At 57.5% G+C, this 15,459-nt stretch overlaps 2 protein-coding genes across 2 annotated transcripts in view; both read right to left on the reverse strand.

The window, feature by feature from the left end:
• SLC38A8 (solute carrier family 38 member 8) overlaps positions 1-3,669 on the reverse strand; it is a 33,337-nt gene extending 29,668 nt beyond the window's left edge. The window contains exon 1 of the mRNA XM_043599771.1: positions 2,608-3,669. The gene's annotated coding sequence lies outside the window, so the exon portion shown is untranslated. The remainder of the gene's footprint in view (positions 1-2,607) is intronic.
• A 114-nt stretch (positions 3,670-3,783) lies between these two features.
• The window catches only part of MBTPS1 (membrane bound transcription factor peptidase, site 1), a 52,306-nt gene continuing 40,630 nt past the window's right edge, over positions 3,784-15,459 (reverse strand). Inside the window, exons 17-23 of the mRNA XM_043599770.1 lie at positions 15,050-15,174; positions 14,280-14,357; positions 11,770-11,910; positions 9,922-10,053; positions 8,815-8,941; positions 5,818-5,948; positions 3,784-4,588 (exon numbers count right to left, since the gene is read on the reverse strand). Coding sequence (XP_043455705.1) covers positions 4,392-4,588; positions 5,818-5,948; positions 8,815-8,941; positions 9,922-10,053; positions 11,770-11,910; positions 14,280-14,357; positions 15,050-15,174 — 931 coding nt within the window. The 3' untranslated portion in view covers positions 3,784-4,391. The remainder of the gene's footprint in view (positions 4,589-5,817; positions 5,949-8,814; positions 8,942-9,921; positions 10,054-11,769; positions 11,911-14,279; positions 14,358-15,049; positions 15,175-15,459) is intronic.

The raw sequence follows: 15,459 nt of genomic DNA on the forward strand, positions 1-15,459 counted from the left end.
CCCGCGTCGGGCTCTCTACTGTCAGCTCAGAGCCTACAGCCTGCTTTGGGTTGTGTCTCCTCTCTCTCTGCCTTTCTTCCACTAGTGCGCTTTCTCGACAATAAATAAACTTAAAAAAAAAAAAAAAAAAAGACAGAGGCCGATGCCAGGCGGGCGGTGAGCACACGCAGGGAGTGCACACGTGGCCGGGGCAGGTGCCCTCGGGGCCATCGTGCGCAGAGCCTCCTCCTGGGGGAGCACTGGATGGTTACAGGCAGGTGCAAGAACTCAGACCCTCGCGTCCCTCACAAAGGTGGGGCTGAGGGTGGCGCGGGGGCACCCAGCTGTCCCCATTTCCACTCCTGTCACACGACACCTTCAGGGTTCCTGCAGACAGGGCACCTGCCTGGCTCCCGAGAGCTCGCACGGTTAGGGATGAACTTGCCTCTCAGGGCCCCCAGGGCCCCCTGGAATCCCAGGTGTATCTGTGGTCGTGGTGAGCTGACTGCTCGTTTTTGTTGTTTTAAAGGTGTAGGTGTTCTCTGGGACAAGGAGAGCTCACGCTAGGGCAGCGAAGGGTCCCCTACAAGCAGGGAGGCGGCCCAGCCCGGGCCCACAGCCATCACGCACGTCTGTCACCACGGGATGGTCTGTCGCCGACCACGCCTGACGCGCCTGAGTGTCACTCAGTGAGGAGAGGGCCCACAGCGGGGAGTGGCCAGGCCGAGCTGGACTCCACGCGGCCTGGGGCTACGGCCAGGGCTGCAGCTCAACACCTGCACCAGGTGGGGACATCCTCTCCAGGACGTGTCTCCGGGTGGACCCGGCCATCCCCAGGGCAAGCGCCTGATGAGGCCCCTTCTAGGGGAGGGCGTGTTTTCCGGGCCCCCGTCAACTGGTTTTCTCCAGAGGTTCAGTCCCTTTCTGGATAAGCGCTCCCCCATGAAGAACTCTCTCTCAGCTCAGCAACCCCTCTGCTTCGTCCCCTGCCGTCCACACCCCACCCCCCCACCGCCCCCGGTTCCATCCAATGCCTCTGCATCTGGTCATCCTCCCCGTGTGTCGCTGTCCCTGACGGGAGGCGCTCAGGCTTAGTTCTGATCCTGATGCATCAATGGGGTGCTTCCGGGCAAGGCACGGATCCCCTCTCCGGCTGCCACTGCCTCTGTGAGGTGGGACCCGCGCCACCGAGCCCCCAGCTGTGCCTGGAGAGGAAAAATGAATGCGCAGCGACCCCGGCACACGGCTCCCGACGCCACCCCTCTGGCTAGCAGACCGGCAAGGACCCACCTTCCTTCCTTCTCCGTTACACCTCTATGGCAGCACTTTGGGCAGGCAGATCACAGAACAGCGGCCAGTTCCTGGGCACCCCCATCCGCGCCCAGAACTTCAGGATGCTACGAAGCCACCCTGTATCTGAAGACCCGCCACGGTCTTCATGTGGTCACTACTCAACTTCACTTTGCTACGTCAGACCCCAGGCGGGTTCCCTGCGTGGAGCTGGTCCCTGAGAAGCCTGGTGTGCTAACGACTCTTCTGTTTGTGACTTGGTCTCAGTGTGCGGTCTGTGTTCACGTCTGTCCGATCTCTGTCCTCCTCCTGTCCTGTCCCACCTACACGACCCCGCGCCCAAACCTAAACTGCACACGTGTGCGCCCTGAGACGGCTGTGAGAGCGCTCGATGCTGGGCTGGCAAGGTCCACCCCGTCTAAACGGGAGAGCCGGCCCCGAAGGCCAGGGACACGTGCGAATGCCGACCTCGAAGGCCAGGTGAGGGATCCTGGCGCGAACAGGAGACGCTGCCAGATCCAAGTTCCATCTTTCAGGATGAGACCTCCAAGTCGCCAGAGACAGGTGCACCCAAGGCCTTCAGCCAGCGTGGAGATTAACTGTCCCAGCTCACGGCTCTGGGGTCTAGAACTTCATTCCACAACCACACTGCCATTGCTGTTAGGAGAACTTTGCAACAGAGATGGAGGGACAGCCTAAGTCACAAAAAATTTCTCTAATTCAATCATTTGCCAACATACTCCAGATTTCAGGCTTCCCTGGAAAAATCTGAAGATGCGCTGTCCCTGAGACAAGGCCTGGGTGCCCCAGCCAGTCCCAGCTCCCGCAGCCTGCTGTCTCACGCCGAGGCCACGTCCTCATTCGGAGGACCTGTTGTCGCAGAGGCCTGCGGCATGAAGATGGGCCACGGGCCAGCCCTCACGGTGCGAAGGAGCAGGCGGGGAGCCGCCCTGCCTGTGGAGGACAGGCGGGGGACCAGAGGCCCCATGACAGACCGTGCACAAGCCCCTTGTTCTGATGGGCCGACGCTACCCTCCGGTCACTGCTCACCTGAGGACACAGGCTGCCCTGTGCAAAATGCTCCCGCCCTGGGGGCTGCTTGGGGCAGAGAGAGCTTGGTGGGGCCCTAAGCAACGCCTCCAGTCTTGAGGCAATAGCCACAGAGTGCAGTTAAGAACTGCAAGGTCACAATGTGACCTCCAAGGATGGCCCGTCACAGGGAGCACTGGGCCTTAGTGACTCCTCCCTCAGCCCTCGGCCTGGGCCTTATCCTTCCCAGGACCTCCTCGGCACCCTGATGCCACACGGCCTCTACCCCTCAGGTCAGCGCATCCTCACCTGTGACGTGAAGGCCGAGATCAGCCGGCTGGCACCCAGAAAACAGACCGGACAGGCAAGGGTTAACACCAGCAGGCCCCCTTGGATTAGGCTCTGGGTTCCTACAAACGGCACCTGGCAGGTAAAACGGCCTCCATCACAATTAGAAACTTCCATGCTTCAAGAAGGAGCCAACCAGGCAAGTGGAAAGACAAGCAACAGAATGACAGATGCGCCAGCCACACACCGAGGAGGACCCGGACCCAGAACCCACGAGGCGCTCCTACGGGTCTGTGATAAAGAAAACCCAGCTGAAACTGGCTTTAGAGAACAGACACTTCTCTAGAGACACGCAGACGCCCGTAAGCACACGCAAAGACGTTCGACGTCGTTCAGCTTCAGGAAAACGCAAGTCCAAACCCCAGCACAGACACCACCCGACACGGAAGCTGGCTGCGCTCAGATGGCCGAGGGAGGGCGAGGACGCGGGGAACCCGAGCCTCGTGCCCAGCTGCTGGGGATATCAAATGGTGTGCTCGCTTCGGACCAGAAAGTCTGACGGCTCCCCCGAAAGCGACACAGGGCGCGGCGAGCCCCTCGCCCCCGGGGACCACACCCGGCAGAGCTGAAAACTGGCGTCCACACAGAAGCCCGTACCCGAGTACCCTTAGCACCGGGACTCCTAAGAGCCACACAGCAGGGCAGCTCCAGCGTCCATCCCCCGAGGCGCACACACGACAGGGGTCCGTCTGCACAGGGGGCTGGTGCACGGGCCCAGAAACGCCACCACACCCTGGACATGTTCTCACACGGGCGTGTCTTGAAAATACGCTAAGGGGAAGCACAAGGCCTCGTATCACGTGATCCCACGTGTGGGAAATGTTCAGGACAGGCAGCACGTGAGGGGCTGCCACGGGCCAGGAGGGAAGGAAAAGAGGCTGATTTGCTGATGACAACAGTTTCCTTTGGGGGTGATGAAAATGTTCTGGAATCCCAGGGCTGACGGTTACACAGCCTTGCGAATACACTGAAAGCCACCGAATCGGACGCTTTGGAGGATGGTGTCGCACGTGAGTCATACCTTAAAATGAACGTGGACGACAAAAACCCCAGCCCCTGCAGGGTGACCCGGACACGTCCCAGGTTGTCCGCAGAGAAACGGGGTGGGCAGAAAAAGAGCCTTCTACACCCTTCTACTTAGCTTCATATAGGTAATGCGTATTTATTGAAAATTTTCTTCACCGATAATGGTGAAATCGAGACCCCAACTTACAAAACAGGATGGCAATTGATACTTATAAAAATAAAGCCAAGGTCTGTGTTTCACAGATTTGTGCGAGTTTCCTTCCAATCTCAGTCTGTCCTTTCATCGAAAAGGAGATCACGGAATCTGTGTTATTCCTCGTGATGCGACAGTAAAAAAACCGCATTCCACGGACAAAAAAAATAGCTTTGTTTCCAAACAGCGCGAGCCTTTAAAGTGACTTTTCCCAACAATAAATATAGAAAACGGCCTTGGACGAACACAGTTCCGCTTGGCTGCAGCCTTCACCTGTGTAAACGTGGCCTCCCTCTCGGTGCGCGGCGACCGCGTGAGGCCTCCCCGGAGGCGGGGCCGCAAGCCCCTCGTGCAGGGCCCCGGCCACCGCGACACGCACCTGCACGCGGCACGCGGGTGGCCCGAGGACAGACCCACGGACGCCGCAGCTGGACACAGGATCAGCCCCTGGGGACAGCGAGCCCGCCCGCCCGTCGCGGCCGTCCTCGAAGGCGCTCTTTGGCTGTCACGGTCGGCGGGTGTGACGTCACACCGAAGGGGTCTTTGGCGGGTGCGCCTGCTGCATGAGCTGGGGGCGCTTCACCCGGGGCTTCCTGCGCTTCGGCCTGCTCTTGGCTTTGTTGATTTGTACCACAAAGAAGGCCAGGACCACCATGGCTCCCAGGAAGGCGAAGACGGGAATGGTCTGGCCCACCTCCTGGTTGTAGCGGCCGGGCATGATCCCTGCAAGAGCACAGGGTGAGTGTCAGCAGCGCCCGAGCCGCACGGCCACGGCCACGGCCACGGGCTCGGTCTCAGGCAGACGCGTCAGAAACAAAACGCTGACTGCGCTAACCGGGCCCGTGGGGCAAACGTCATTTTCGAACCTCAGGAGAAGTGACCTCAGGTTCCCAGATGAGCAGCTTTGGGGGCCGAGGTCTTTGCTCCTTCCCCTCCCCACGCCCACCGTGACTGGCCTTCCTCCCACCACACACGACCCACGGTGAGGGTGCGCGGAGCTGCTCTGGTCCCCTGGGTGCGCCGGCAGACGGACAAGTGTGGGCGCCGGGGAGGAGAGGAGGTGCGGGTGCCGGAGCAGCTGAGAGGGAGGGCGAGCGGGGAGGCCAGGCAGGGAGCAGGACGGCTGGCCGAGCCCCCGACCCCGGGGAAAACCTCCCACACGTGGGACACACGGTTAGAAAACAAGAGCGGCCACTGGAGGATCCCTGGTTTGTCAGTAGGACTCTGTACCCGGGCGATGCAGGGGTTCCAGAACGGACCATCATCGGTGCACCCCTTGACCCCAGGCAAGGCCCTCAGGAGCTCGGCGTCACCACACAAAGTTCCCAGGGTTGGAGCACAGGGGCTATGGTGCCAATTCCCAGAAGTGGTAGGCCCTGGGAAGCTGTGACCTCTGGGGAGAGCACGGGGATCCCCAGAGAGAAACTGCCCACGCCATGCTGGAAGGACCGGGTAAGGGAAAACCGGTCCCTAAGCCATTGCCTGTAGGGGACGTTCCATGTCACGTGGAACGAGGGGACCACGTCAGAGCAACTGAGGGACACAAAGCTACTTTTAATGGAGGATCCCAGCCTAGTAAAGCCCCATCCCAGGTGGGCCAGACCAGACAATCTGTGGAGACCTCTGCGCTAAGGGTTTAGGAACCAGGGTGGGTCAGCCACTGGCTGGGACCAAGACCAGCAGATGGCAGGCGTTCCCTGGGACACACAATACACCCTTGTTTGCAAAACTTTAACGAGAGTATGCAAATTACCCTACTGCAAAAAGTTTAAGCATAGCACGTGGCTATCGTGAAAGAAATTCATATTGAAAATGCAGGCAGAAAGTTCTGAAGGGATCACGGCGTGTTAGTTCATCTTTCAGGCTTGCTTCTGGCCCACCTGGCGGGGGATGGGGGGGTACTGGAACAAACCAGAACAGGCTCTAGCACAAGGAAGCCCCGAAGAACTGACCTCCAGGAATGTCCCAGGCACTGCTCTCTCCGGGGGACAAGGGTCTCACTTGAGGGCGGTTCGATCGAAAGTTGGGTAATACCACTTTGTCCAGGTCGATGGAGAGCAGCTTCTGATGTTTCCAAAGATTACTTCAGGAAAATGGATTAAAACAAGATAAAAATAAGTGGTTGCACTAACCTACGAGGCTCAGTCAATGCCTGAGAAATAACAACTGCTTTAAAGAGAAGAGCGAAGCGACGTCCCATCGACACCCAAGTCCAGCTGCGTGCGCACCAGGGACGGTTTCCAGGTCCCAAGACAGAAATGTCAGAACCAACTCCGTGTACACGAGCTGTTGGCACTCAGAGCAGGACTCAGTCCTACCGGGTTCCTAACGGGCCCCCAAGAGCCTGTTTCTGCTTAGCGGCCACGTCCCCGAGCGGCGGGAGAGGAAAGCGCGCGCTGGCCTCTGGAAGGAGCCTGAGGACGGGAGCCGGAGCCGGGGCTCGGGGACCCGGGCGGCCGAAGGCGCGTGCAGGTCTCTGCGGGGGAGCCTGCCCTCTGAGGGACGCCGGGAGCCAGACCCCGCCTCTGCCCTCACCTCGCGGCCACCACGACAGTAACACCACCCGGCAGCGAGCAGCCGGGAGAGGCGGGCCGCCGGGCCGGGCGTGAAGGAAGGAAACACGCGTGCTCTGTCCCCGTGCGGGGCTCGCAGCGGCGGCAGCGCTGCTCCTCCCGCCCCTGACCCCGAGGCGGGCCGAGCTGGCGGGACCACACCCGGAGAAGAGAGGGGCCGGCGCCGGGGCCGTCCGAAGGCCGCTCTGGCCAGCTCAGGGAAAGGAATAAAGGGTGTCTGCAGACCACGAACTCCCCGTTCTTCCGCTTCTGCCTCTCCTGGAAAAGGCCGGTCCCTCACTTCGGCCAAGTGGAAGCAAAGACACCCGGCTCTCTGGGCACCGGGGGGGGTGGTGAAGGGGCACGGGGCGACGCAGGTCTGGGCAGGGGCTTCCTGGGCACCACCTACTGGCGGGATGCCAGAGAGCACAACGGTCTGTTCCGCCCCCCAGGATCTGACCGTATGGTCCAGGTCTCATGAGTCCGAACATGAAACTCACAAGGCTGTTATGGGATCGGTGCCACGGAAGCTTTGCGACCTGCAGCTGGACGTGTGCGGGGCTGTGTGCTCCTCGTGACAGTGAGATCCAGCTCCGGAACTTAATCATCTGGTGACGGCACCGCCTCGTTCAACAAGCGTGCAGACGGCGGGCTGTGCCGCACCGTCACCTGAGCAGTTGGTGACGCTCTGAAAGAAGGAGGGGGGGCACCTTGCCCACGGCTCCTCTCGGGTGCGGCCACTCTAAGGACGGACACCGGACGTCCAGCAAAGACACCGAGAGATGGGTCTTCGCGTCAGAGACGGACGGAAACGTGCACTCGGCACGGGGCTGACGGACACCAGGCCTCTCAGGGGCTGTCTGGAGCCGCCCGACACGGTCTCACGTCTCTTAGCTTCACAATCGAGACCCAGAGTTAGGTCTCTGGGGACCGAGAATAATTTTCAACGGGACGCGAAGTGTGAGACAAGGCTGCGCCGAGCGGGCGTGTTAAGAACCATCCCGGCACGCCTCCCGACAGCCGGCTGGCGTCTCACAGATTACGGACGTGGACGCACCTACAGACCAAGCGAGGCCTTATCTGCTTCTGCGTCCCCAACAGCAGCATGGGGAAAAAAACGGGCTGTGGGAACTTGGGCCAACACTGTCCCCAGTGGGAACTGCTGACCGCAGCTGGAACCGAAGTCTGGTCTGGACGCTAGGATCGTGGGAGGTTATGAATAAGCGGGATGTAAAAATGGAATCTTATCAGAAACGATTAAATGATGGGATGATAACTGGAATGGAAAAATACTCCATCATCAGTTCCGGGAAGGAGCAGCTGACGAAGACAGGAGGAGTCTCCGACCCCGCACTCTTCTGCCGAGCATGTTCTAGCGGAGCAGTGCACCTCGTGCTCTGCGAGGACGTGCGGACAGCCTCCTCTTGGTGGCTCACAGCAGACGGTGGCCCTCCGTCCCCGGCCACCCCAGTGCCCGTGCCCGCCGAGATCCAAGCTCGGCGGACAGCCCGGCGAGGGTGCCTGAGCGGCCGGGCGCGTGAGGCGTGCTGCCTGCGGGGTTGGGGGCGGGGTGATTTCCCACAGCACCACTCGAAGGAGACTCGTAGGAGGTCTGCCCCCCAAGCTGTCCCGGGACACGGGCCCCTGCTTCACTGCGCCACGACCCCACGTCAGCACAAGCCCGCATCCTCCCTGCCGGAAACAGGGAGAGGAGTCGGAGAGAAAACACGGGAACCGGCGCGCCGGGCTGGCTGTCGTGCCCGGAGAGGAACGGCAGGGGTAACTCCAGCTGCAGCTTCGGAAAGGAAAGGAGGCGGACGAAGAGGCGGACAGAGCTACTGTCATGAAGCACCGGGCAGGTTCGCCAAGTCTGGACACCGTGTCCACAGGTGCGGCGAGGACCCTGTCGTGGCGGGAGTCGTTCCCTCGGGGACCACACCGGGCGCCGGGGTGAGGGCACAGACACGCCGCGGGCCAGGCTGCACCCCTATCCTGAGCAGCCTCGGCCCCTCGGGCCGACAGAAGGACCTGTCGGCGCTCCAGAACCCGCATCACAAAGAGGGAGCGCTCGACTCTTGAACCCTGAGCCGGAGGAGCCAGAGCTGCCGTTCAAGGGACAGAACTGTCAGACCTCAGCTTTTTAAGCAGGAATCAACCAATTCTAACAAAATGCTCATTACCCAAAGCGCTTCTTTAGGCAGGACGCCACCAGAGAGCACAGTTGTAAAGGTCAACACGGGGGCTCGCCAACTTAAATATCATCACAAGATGACAAGCTGGAAGATCTGATTACTTGATAACGATGTCAGTAAAATTCCATTCTCCCTCGTAAAAAAAAAAAAAGTCATGAATCATAAACCCCGAGAAAGGAGCGGAAAAGCACAGCAAGGCACTCACCTGGGAGCGGTCTCGTTCAAAGGCTGTGGCTTGGCCCATGACAGGTGTGGACAGGCCGGTAGGGCCCGAGGCTCCGGGCCTCCCAGACGGGCCTCGAGGACCTTGGAGTACCGGTGCAGGTGGTTCCCTGCGGCAGAGTCAACACAACAGAAAACCACGGTCGTCAGGAGGACACGAAGGGGAAGACCCCCCTGCCGACGGGCCTGCTACGCGCCCGTGAACCTGTCTGCCAGGCTGGGGGAGCATGCGCTGAGCGGTGCCCCGGGGACGGGTGATCACCGAGAGTGAGCGAGCAGGCCGGCCCCTCCCTTTATGGTGGCCACAGTACACGGGGCAGGGGCCTGGCGACCTTTACTGACCACAGACACAGGCACGAGGCTGTACCTGAGGAATCTAACCTGTACAGAGACTTCTCGAAGACTGTCTCCCTCTTTTGGAGTATTTAACTCTCAGGCAAAAGCAAAAACTGCATTTCCAAATTTCCCATTTTCTAGATCTGCACCGTTCAGTGCTGCAGCCACACGCGGCTACTGAGCAAGCGACACGGGTCGAACGTCACACGTTTAAGCAGTAACACTCGGGTGAACCGGGCCAACGTATTTCACTGAAATGAATTTCACCTGCTTCTTTTTCCTTTTCCAACGTGGCCACTAGAAGGCGCAGAACCGGATCCCTGGCTCACGCTACCCGCTTTGCGGTCCTGGCGGGGAGGACCTGAGCGCCCTTGGGCCAGCCCTGCCCTACGCAGAGTGGGCGAGGCCGCAGGTCGCCACGGCTCACCCCCTCCTTCCCGACCCGTGACTTCTGCGTTTCCAGGTCAGGAATGGAAAGAATGGGCTCTGTTTTCACGGGTTCTGAGAGGCCTGGTGAGGACATCCGCGTGACGACCGCCCAGCCCAGTGCCCGGCACCCGTGAGCACCCAGAACGCGGGCCCTTCTTCCCAGAGACCCCCGGGAGCCAGGGCTCTGTGAGGGGGAATGAGGACTGTGGGGCTGGGCAGCGTGAGGGCCTCGGGGTGAGCGTGTGCTCTGCTCCCGGGGGAACGGCGGAGAGGAGCTGTGGCACCGCTACCGGGCCCCATTCCCAGTGCCCACGGGCTCACTCACCTTCCATCCTCTCTGGGGTGACCGAGCCGGCTCCGCTGGGAGGCCGCTGCCGGTTCCCGGAATGGCTGAGGCTGGGAGGGGTCACCCCGTACGACGTGTACTGGAGGAGCGCATCCAGGAGCCAGAAGCAGTCTGTGGGTGCAACGGGCGTGCTGTTTAGGGATCAGAGTTTTCTAAGGAAGTCCTACAGGAAAATAAAAGCCCCCCCCCCCCCCAAGTGAGGGGAGACGGGGAATCACCTATTCTTGAGAAGCGCACAATCTCCCCGGTCACACGGTCACAGCACAACAGACAGGACCCGACTGGGGGCTTCACTCCCGGCCCAGGGCTCAGGTGGGTCACTGCCACCGGGCTCGGGGCTGGACAGGCGGCCCAAGCGCCACCTGGCTTTGGGTGATGAGGACAGAACGGAGCCCACTCGGGGACGGCCAGACCCTGTGACAGAACGGCTCAGACGACAGGAGTCCAAGCGAGAAAAGAAATGGGGCACCAGAGCTCCTGCCAATCCCAGTGGCTGTCCTGTCTGCACTGTGAGGGCACAGCAGAGACCAGAGCGTGCACTCCACTGGGAGGTGGGTTCAAGGTCACCGCAGGTGACAGGTCAGGTACAGAGTCTAGTAATCTGGGTCGGTGGGCCCCACGCACGACACACGCCAACGGGACAGTCAGCCACTCTGTGGGACGTTCAGGGAGTCTCGGCGCTGGCCGCCACCCACACAGAGGGTCGTCTCATCGGGAGATGGGGGTGCCGCCGTGTCTTCACACCCGGCCGCTGCCGCCACACGGGTCCGGACGGGCCCCCGCCACATGACACCAGCAGGCACTTCGCTCACTCAAGGGCGCTCTGGCCACGTGCTCAGAGCACTGCCACCGTGAGTATTAGAACCACAACAGCCCTCTCCAGCACTTAAAATTTTAATAAAGACTCTTACCAGGAGATCTCCGGTCTTAAAAGAAAACCTCTATGGAAATAAAACATCAATCTCCTTTCAGCTGTGACTTTAACCTTTTTAAAAAGACCAGCCACGTTCTAAGGATTTACACAAAACGCTAGGAATTTATTCAACCTCAAGTTCACCCAGAGAGAGGAGCACACGGCTCCCAGCTCACGCTCCAGGCCTTCATTCTCTGCTCTGCTCGGGCCGTCCCCTACCTGCCCTATCCGCAAACGTGAGGTGCCCACCCCCCCTCCCCAGCCCCGTTCTCCAGGACCTGGTTTTGTTGTCACCTCGCCAGGCCAAAGACGCCCCACTTTTTACGTCCCATTTCCTCCTTTACAAAATGAGACATAAACTGCGTTCAGACTCAAACCCCCAAATTCGGAGGCGGCACAGAGAGATGCTGACAAAGAACAGCGGTGCTAAGAACCAGTCCCCCTGTGCGAGCCCCCCACCCCCGACGGGGGTACCAAACACCCCCACTGATGAAGGCTCGCGACAGCCAAATCCCCAAGTCTGGGAGGGGAGCCAGGCGCCGGCCCTCCAGGAAGAGCGGGTCCGGCCCGGAAAGGGCCCCCCGTGTGGCACTGCCTGTGACGTGCAGACGCCAGAGGGGGACGCTGGGGCGGGTCAGGCAGAGAGCCACTCCACTGAATGCGACGGCCCTGGCCCCCGCCCGCCTGGTGACGACAGCACGAGGGGAAGGCGGCGCATGCGGTCTGTTGGGGCTTCCTCAGGGAGGGGTACCCAGCCACAGCTCCACACAACCCAAGCAGCTGGGACCTGCCCACCTGGCTCTCACGGGCAGGTCTCTATTCTCCAGCACCTTACCGGTGCCTCTTCAGGGACAAGGGGGGTATGTCATGGTCACGACTCCCAGTCTGCTTCTCGGCCACACATCAGTCCTCACCCTTCTGTCGGTGACTGTCATCCAAGCAGTTGGAGTCTCCGTACAGCACAATCCGGCCTCCACCCTCCGCTGGAATCTGATAAAGTCCCAAAATGGGGACGTTTTCGACCACGGCCGTTTCCTGCTTTAAAACCTCCAATCCTGAAATAACAGCACCACAAAAAAACGTTGAGGAACGATTTTCCAGTTGCCACTTGACATTTAGCCCGTGCAGCACCGACAATCACAGCAAACTCCACCATCCAATCACGACGGTGCGAGCTTTTACAAAGGACAACGTCCTAAGTGCCACGAATTTGGGTTTTAGCAAAACTCGCCTCCACACGGTCCTCTGACGTGTTCCCTGGAAACGGCAATACAGGGTACCTACAATCCTAAGAGCGGCTTTCTGTCCCTTCTGACCATGCTTCAGGCCTGTCCTGGGACTACACTCACAGGGGCGGCCAGCCACTCAACAGACACACCTTTGAGGATTTGGTGACTGTCCCCGGCTTTGTGTTTCACTACTCAAAGTCAGGACAAACGTCACTACGTTTTAGATCCTCCGCCCGTGTGCTTTAAATGCAGATTTACGACAACCGTCATATCTGTGTCACAATTACAAATGTTCCAACAGCAGAGCTCTCTGACCTCTGCCCAATCCGATGACACAGGTTACGGCGTCTAACGAATCAAGAAGTCACGGGCGCATAAGTGCCGCGGACGGCAGATGCCGGTGACCCACGTGATCTGAGAGTCTAGCCCTGCAGCAAACGCCTTCCTCTGCACTGGAGACGACGCACATCTTCATCTCGCCACTTGCCGCGTGGGTGACGTCTGAAACGTCTGCGGCTATAAAGACACGGCATTTCCTGCTCTCTGTGGATAATCCCAGCAGGAACAGAGCGGAAGAGAAAACCAGATTCTCTTTGTTGGAGGGAAAGACAGAGCGGTAAAACCGACGAAACAGGCCGCGTGGTCCCAGGTTTGTTTCTGACAAGGGTCCCTTTCGACCCGGCATAACCCAGACTGTCAAATTCCTATTTTGTACCCAAAGGATGATTCAACTAAAAGGTCATCTGGATATAAAAAGCCCCTCAGAAAAGACTTCAAGGTAATTCGTTTTTCTTTTCACTAACAGAACACAATAAAGTGGGCACCCTCACATCCACTGTGATTCCTCTCCCCTCAAAACCAGGCAGCAACAGGCTGATGACGAGGCCGCTGCCGACACCCGCACCAGAAACACCACCAGCGGGCAGAGACAGACTTCAGAAGGAGCCACTAACCCATGGGAAACCCGGCCAGTGACGGGGAAGACAGAATCGTTTGGGTACCTGCAGTTAAAATGCAACCTTTTAAACACAGATCTGCTCACAGACTGACCTCGCCTCGATGAAAAGGAAAAAATTCCCTCCAGGCAAAAAAAAAGTAGATTCTATCTTGGAAATGCAGATAGATAAGCAGGAAATTCTGCTTTGTCATTTTCAACTAATGCAACTCCCAAACTTCTAATTACAGCAAACATTAAACTTCATTAGAACCAGAACTGCGAGGGAAGATCTTGCTTTCCTTCAAATTCTTTGGGTTTTTTTTTTAAGATTTTATTTTGAAGTAACCTCTACACCCAAGGAGGAGCTTAAACTCACAACCCTGAGAGATCAAGAGTCCCACTCTCTACTGACCGAGCCTGCCACGCGCCCCTATTTTCTTCCAATTCTTAGGGGAATTTTAAGAGATGACTGTGTAATTAATATTCTGTACACAGTTAAGAGCTTTAAAATTCAGTCGACGTTTTTCTAGAATTTTAGTCATCTTGGCAGTCACAGAAGAATAATTCACAAACAGTAACGAAAATTTCAAGCAACTCTGAAGGTAGTTTAAATACAAAAGAAAATCTGCAAATATTCAACACCTGCCCTCCTGCGGGAAATCCCATTTAGTCTGCAGTGATCAGCATCCACATAGATTCAAACTTATCTATCTCTGCAGCCCCCAGAGCCACCACCCAGAAGTCTTGCCTAAAGTAGGTACCATGCAAATTATATCACAATGAGTTATTTTTTTAAACTTTTTTTAATGTTTACTTATTATTGAGAGACAGAGCAAGACAGAGCCTGAGCACAGGAGGGGCAGACAGAAGAGGAGACACAGAATTTGAAGCAGGCTCCAGGCTCTGAGCTGTCAGCACAGAGCCCAACGCAGGGCTCGAACCCAGCAACTGCGAGATCATGACCTGAGCCGAAGTCGGACGCCCAACCGACTGAGCCACCCAGGCGCCCCAACACAGTAAGTTTTTTTAAAAAACAAAACTGCTAATAGATACAGGGTGATAAAAATGTTCTGGAAACAAACAACGGTGATGGCTGCACAACTCTGTGAATACACCGATGATCACAAAATCGTACACCTTAGAAGAGTAATGTGAAAAAAATTTTTTTAAATTAAAAAAGCAAATGTGAATTATAGGCAATAAAACCGTTACTTAAAAAAAAAAAAAAAAGGAAAGCAACCAAAGCAGCATTCCTTACCTTGGTCTTTAAAAGTCTGTGTTATCACTATGCCATCTTCTGGAAACTTAGCGATGCTGCATCCTGACGCGTAATACACTAGAAAGTTCAGAGTTACAGTGACACAGAGATGCTTAACACTTTATCAAGAGCTACTCACTGACCTAAGATGCACTCTTCAGATATGATAATGTTCAGATACGATCATCTTTCTAACGTTATTTTTAATTTTAAGACAAAGGCTGCTGACACCTGGTTACGCTTAAGTAACAAGTAATTACGTCAGAATTCAAGTTACAAAATGCTATTAACGTACGCTTTCTGAACAGACTTGAGAAGTCTGAGCTTTCGGTCAGGACGAGCACAGCCAGTAACAATCATGCTCACGATGTTGTTCTAGAAGCCAGTTACCAAAAGCTCATCTGTGGGGAAACGTAAGTGGGACGTGCAAAGTGATGTCATAAATGGGATTTGATGCGCCGGGGGCCCAGGAGGTACTTCCTCTGGGAACACACAGCACGTAAAGCAGCAGACAGGTGGCGCTACGGTTGCGAATGCTGCAGAAAGTATTCTTTTTAAGAGTCTGGATGAAACGACAGCGGTGTTCCCGCCCAGCTTTACTACAGAACACAGAAGTCGCTCCTAGAGACAGCGGCTCTCCCCACGGCCCTACTTCTTTAGTCGTCACACCCTTCCTCCCTCTGAAACCCTGACGTCAAAGACGCACAGCCCCCACTCGGGCACCTCAAGAGAGAATGCGCCCCTATTAAAAAACAAACGCAAAACCTTACTGTCATGGTTTGCTAAGGTAAAATCCCCTTCATACAGGCCATCGCTGAACCCCATGTTCCAGACAGACAGAAGTTCGTTCAGAGCAGGGACATTAGCCCCTCCGGTGTCCGGCATCCACCACTGCCTGCGGAAGAAACGAGGGCGCGGGTCATGAGGGGTTAAAACACCCCCAGACGCTCCGTGTTCTCAGGACGAAGCGAATCCCCCTGCAGAGTCCTGCCTGCGCACACTAAGGTTTCAGCTCTAAGCTCCTGTCTGCTCTGAGTGGCAACACGGTGTACGTGCTCCGGCCAGCGTGCAGAATAAACCCCAGATGAATCTACTACACGCGACGCGCGGCAGGTCCATACGCACACCGCCATAGGGCCTGGAGCCTGAGAGGGTCCGCCAAAGCAAAGAGAGGAGGAAG

This window comes from Prionailurus bengalensis, chromosome E2, assembly GCF_016509475.1.
Source record: "Prionailurus bengalensis isolate Pbe53 chromosome E2, Fcat_Pben_1.1_paternal_pri, whole genome shotgun sequence".
NCBI lineage: Eukaryota > Metazoa > Chordata > Mammalia > Carnivora > Felidae > Prionailurus > Prionailurus bengalensis.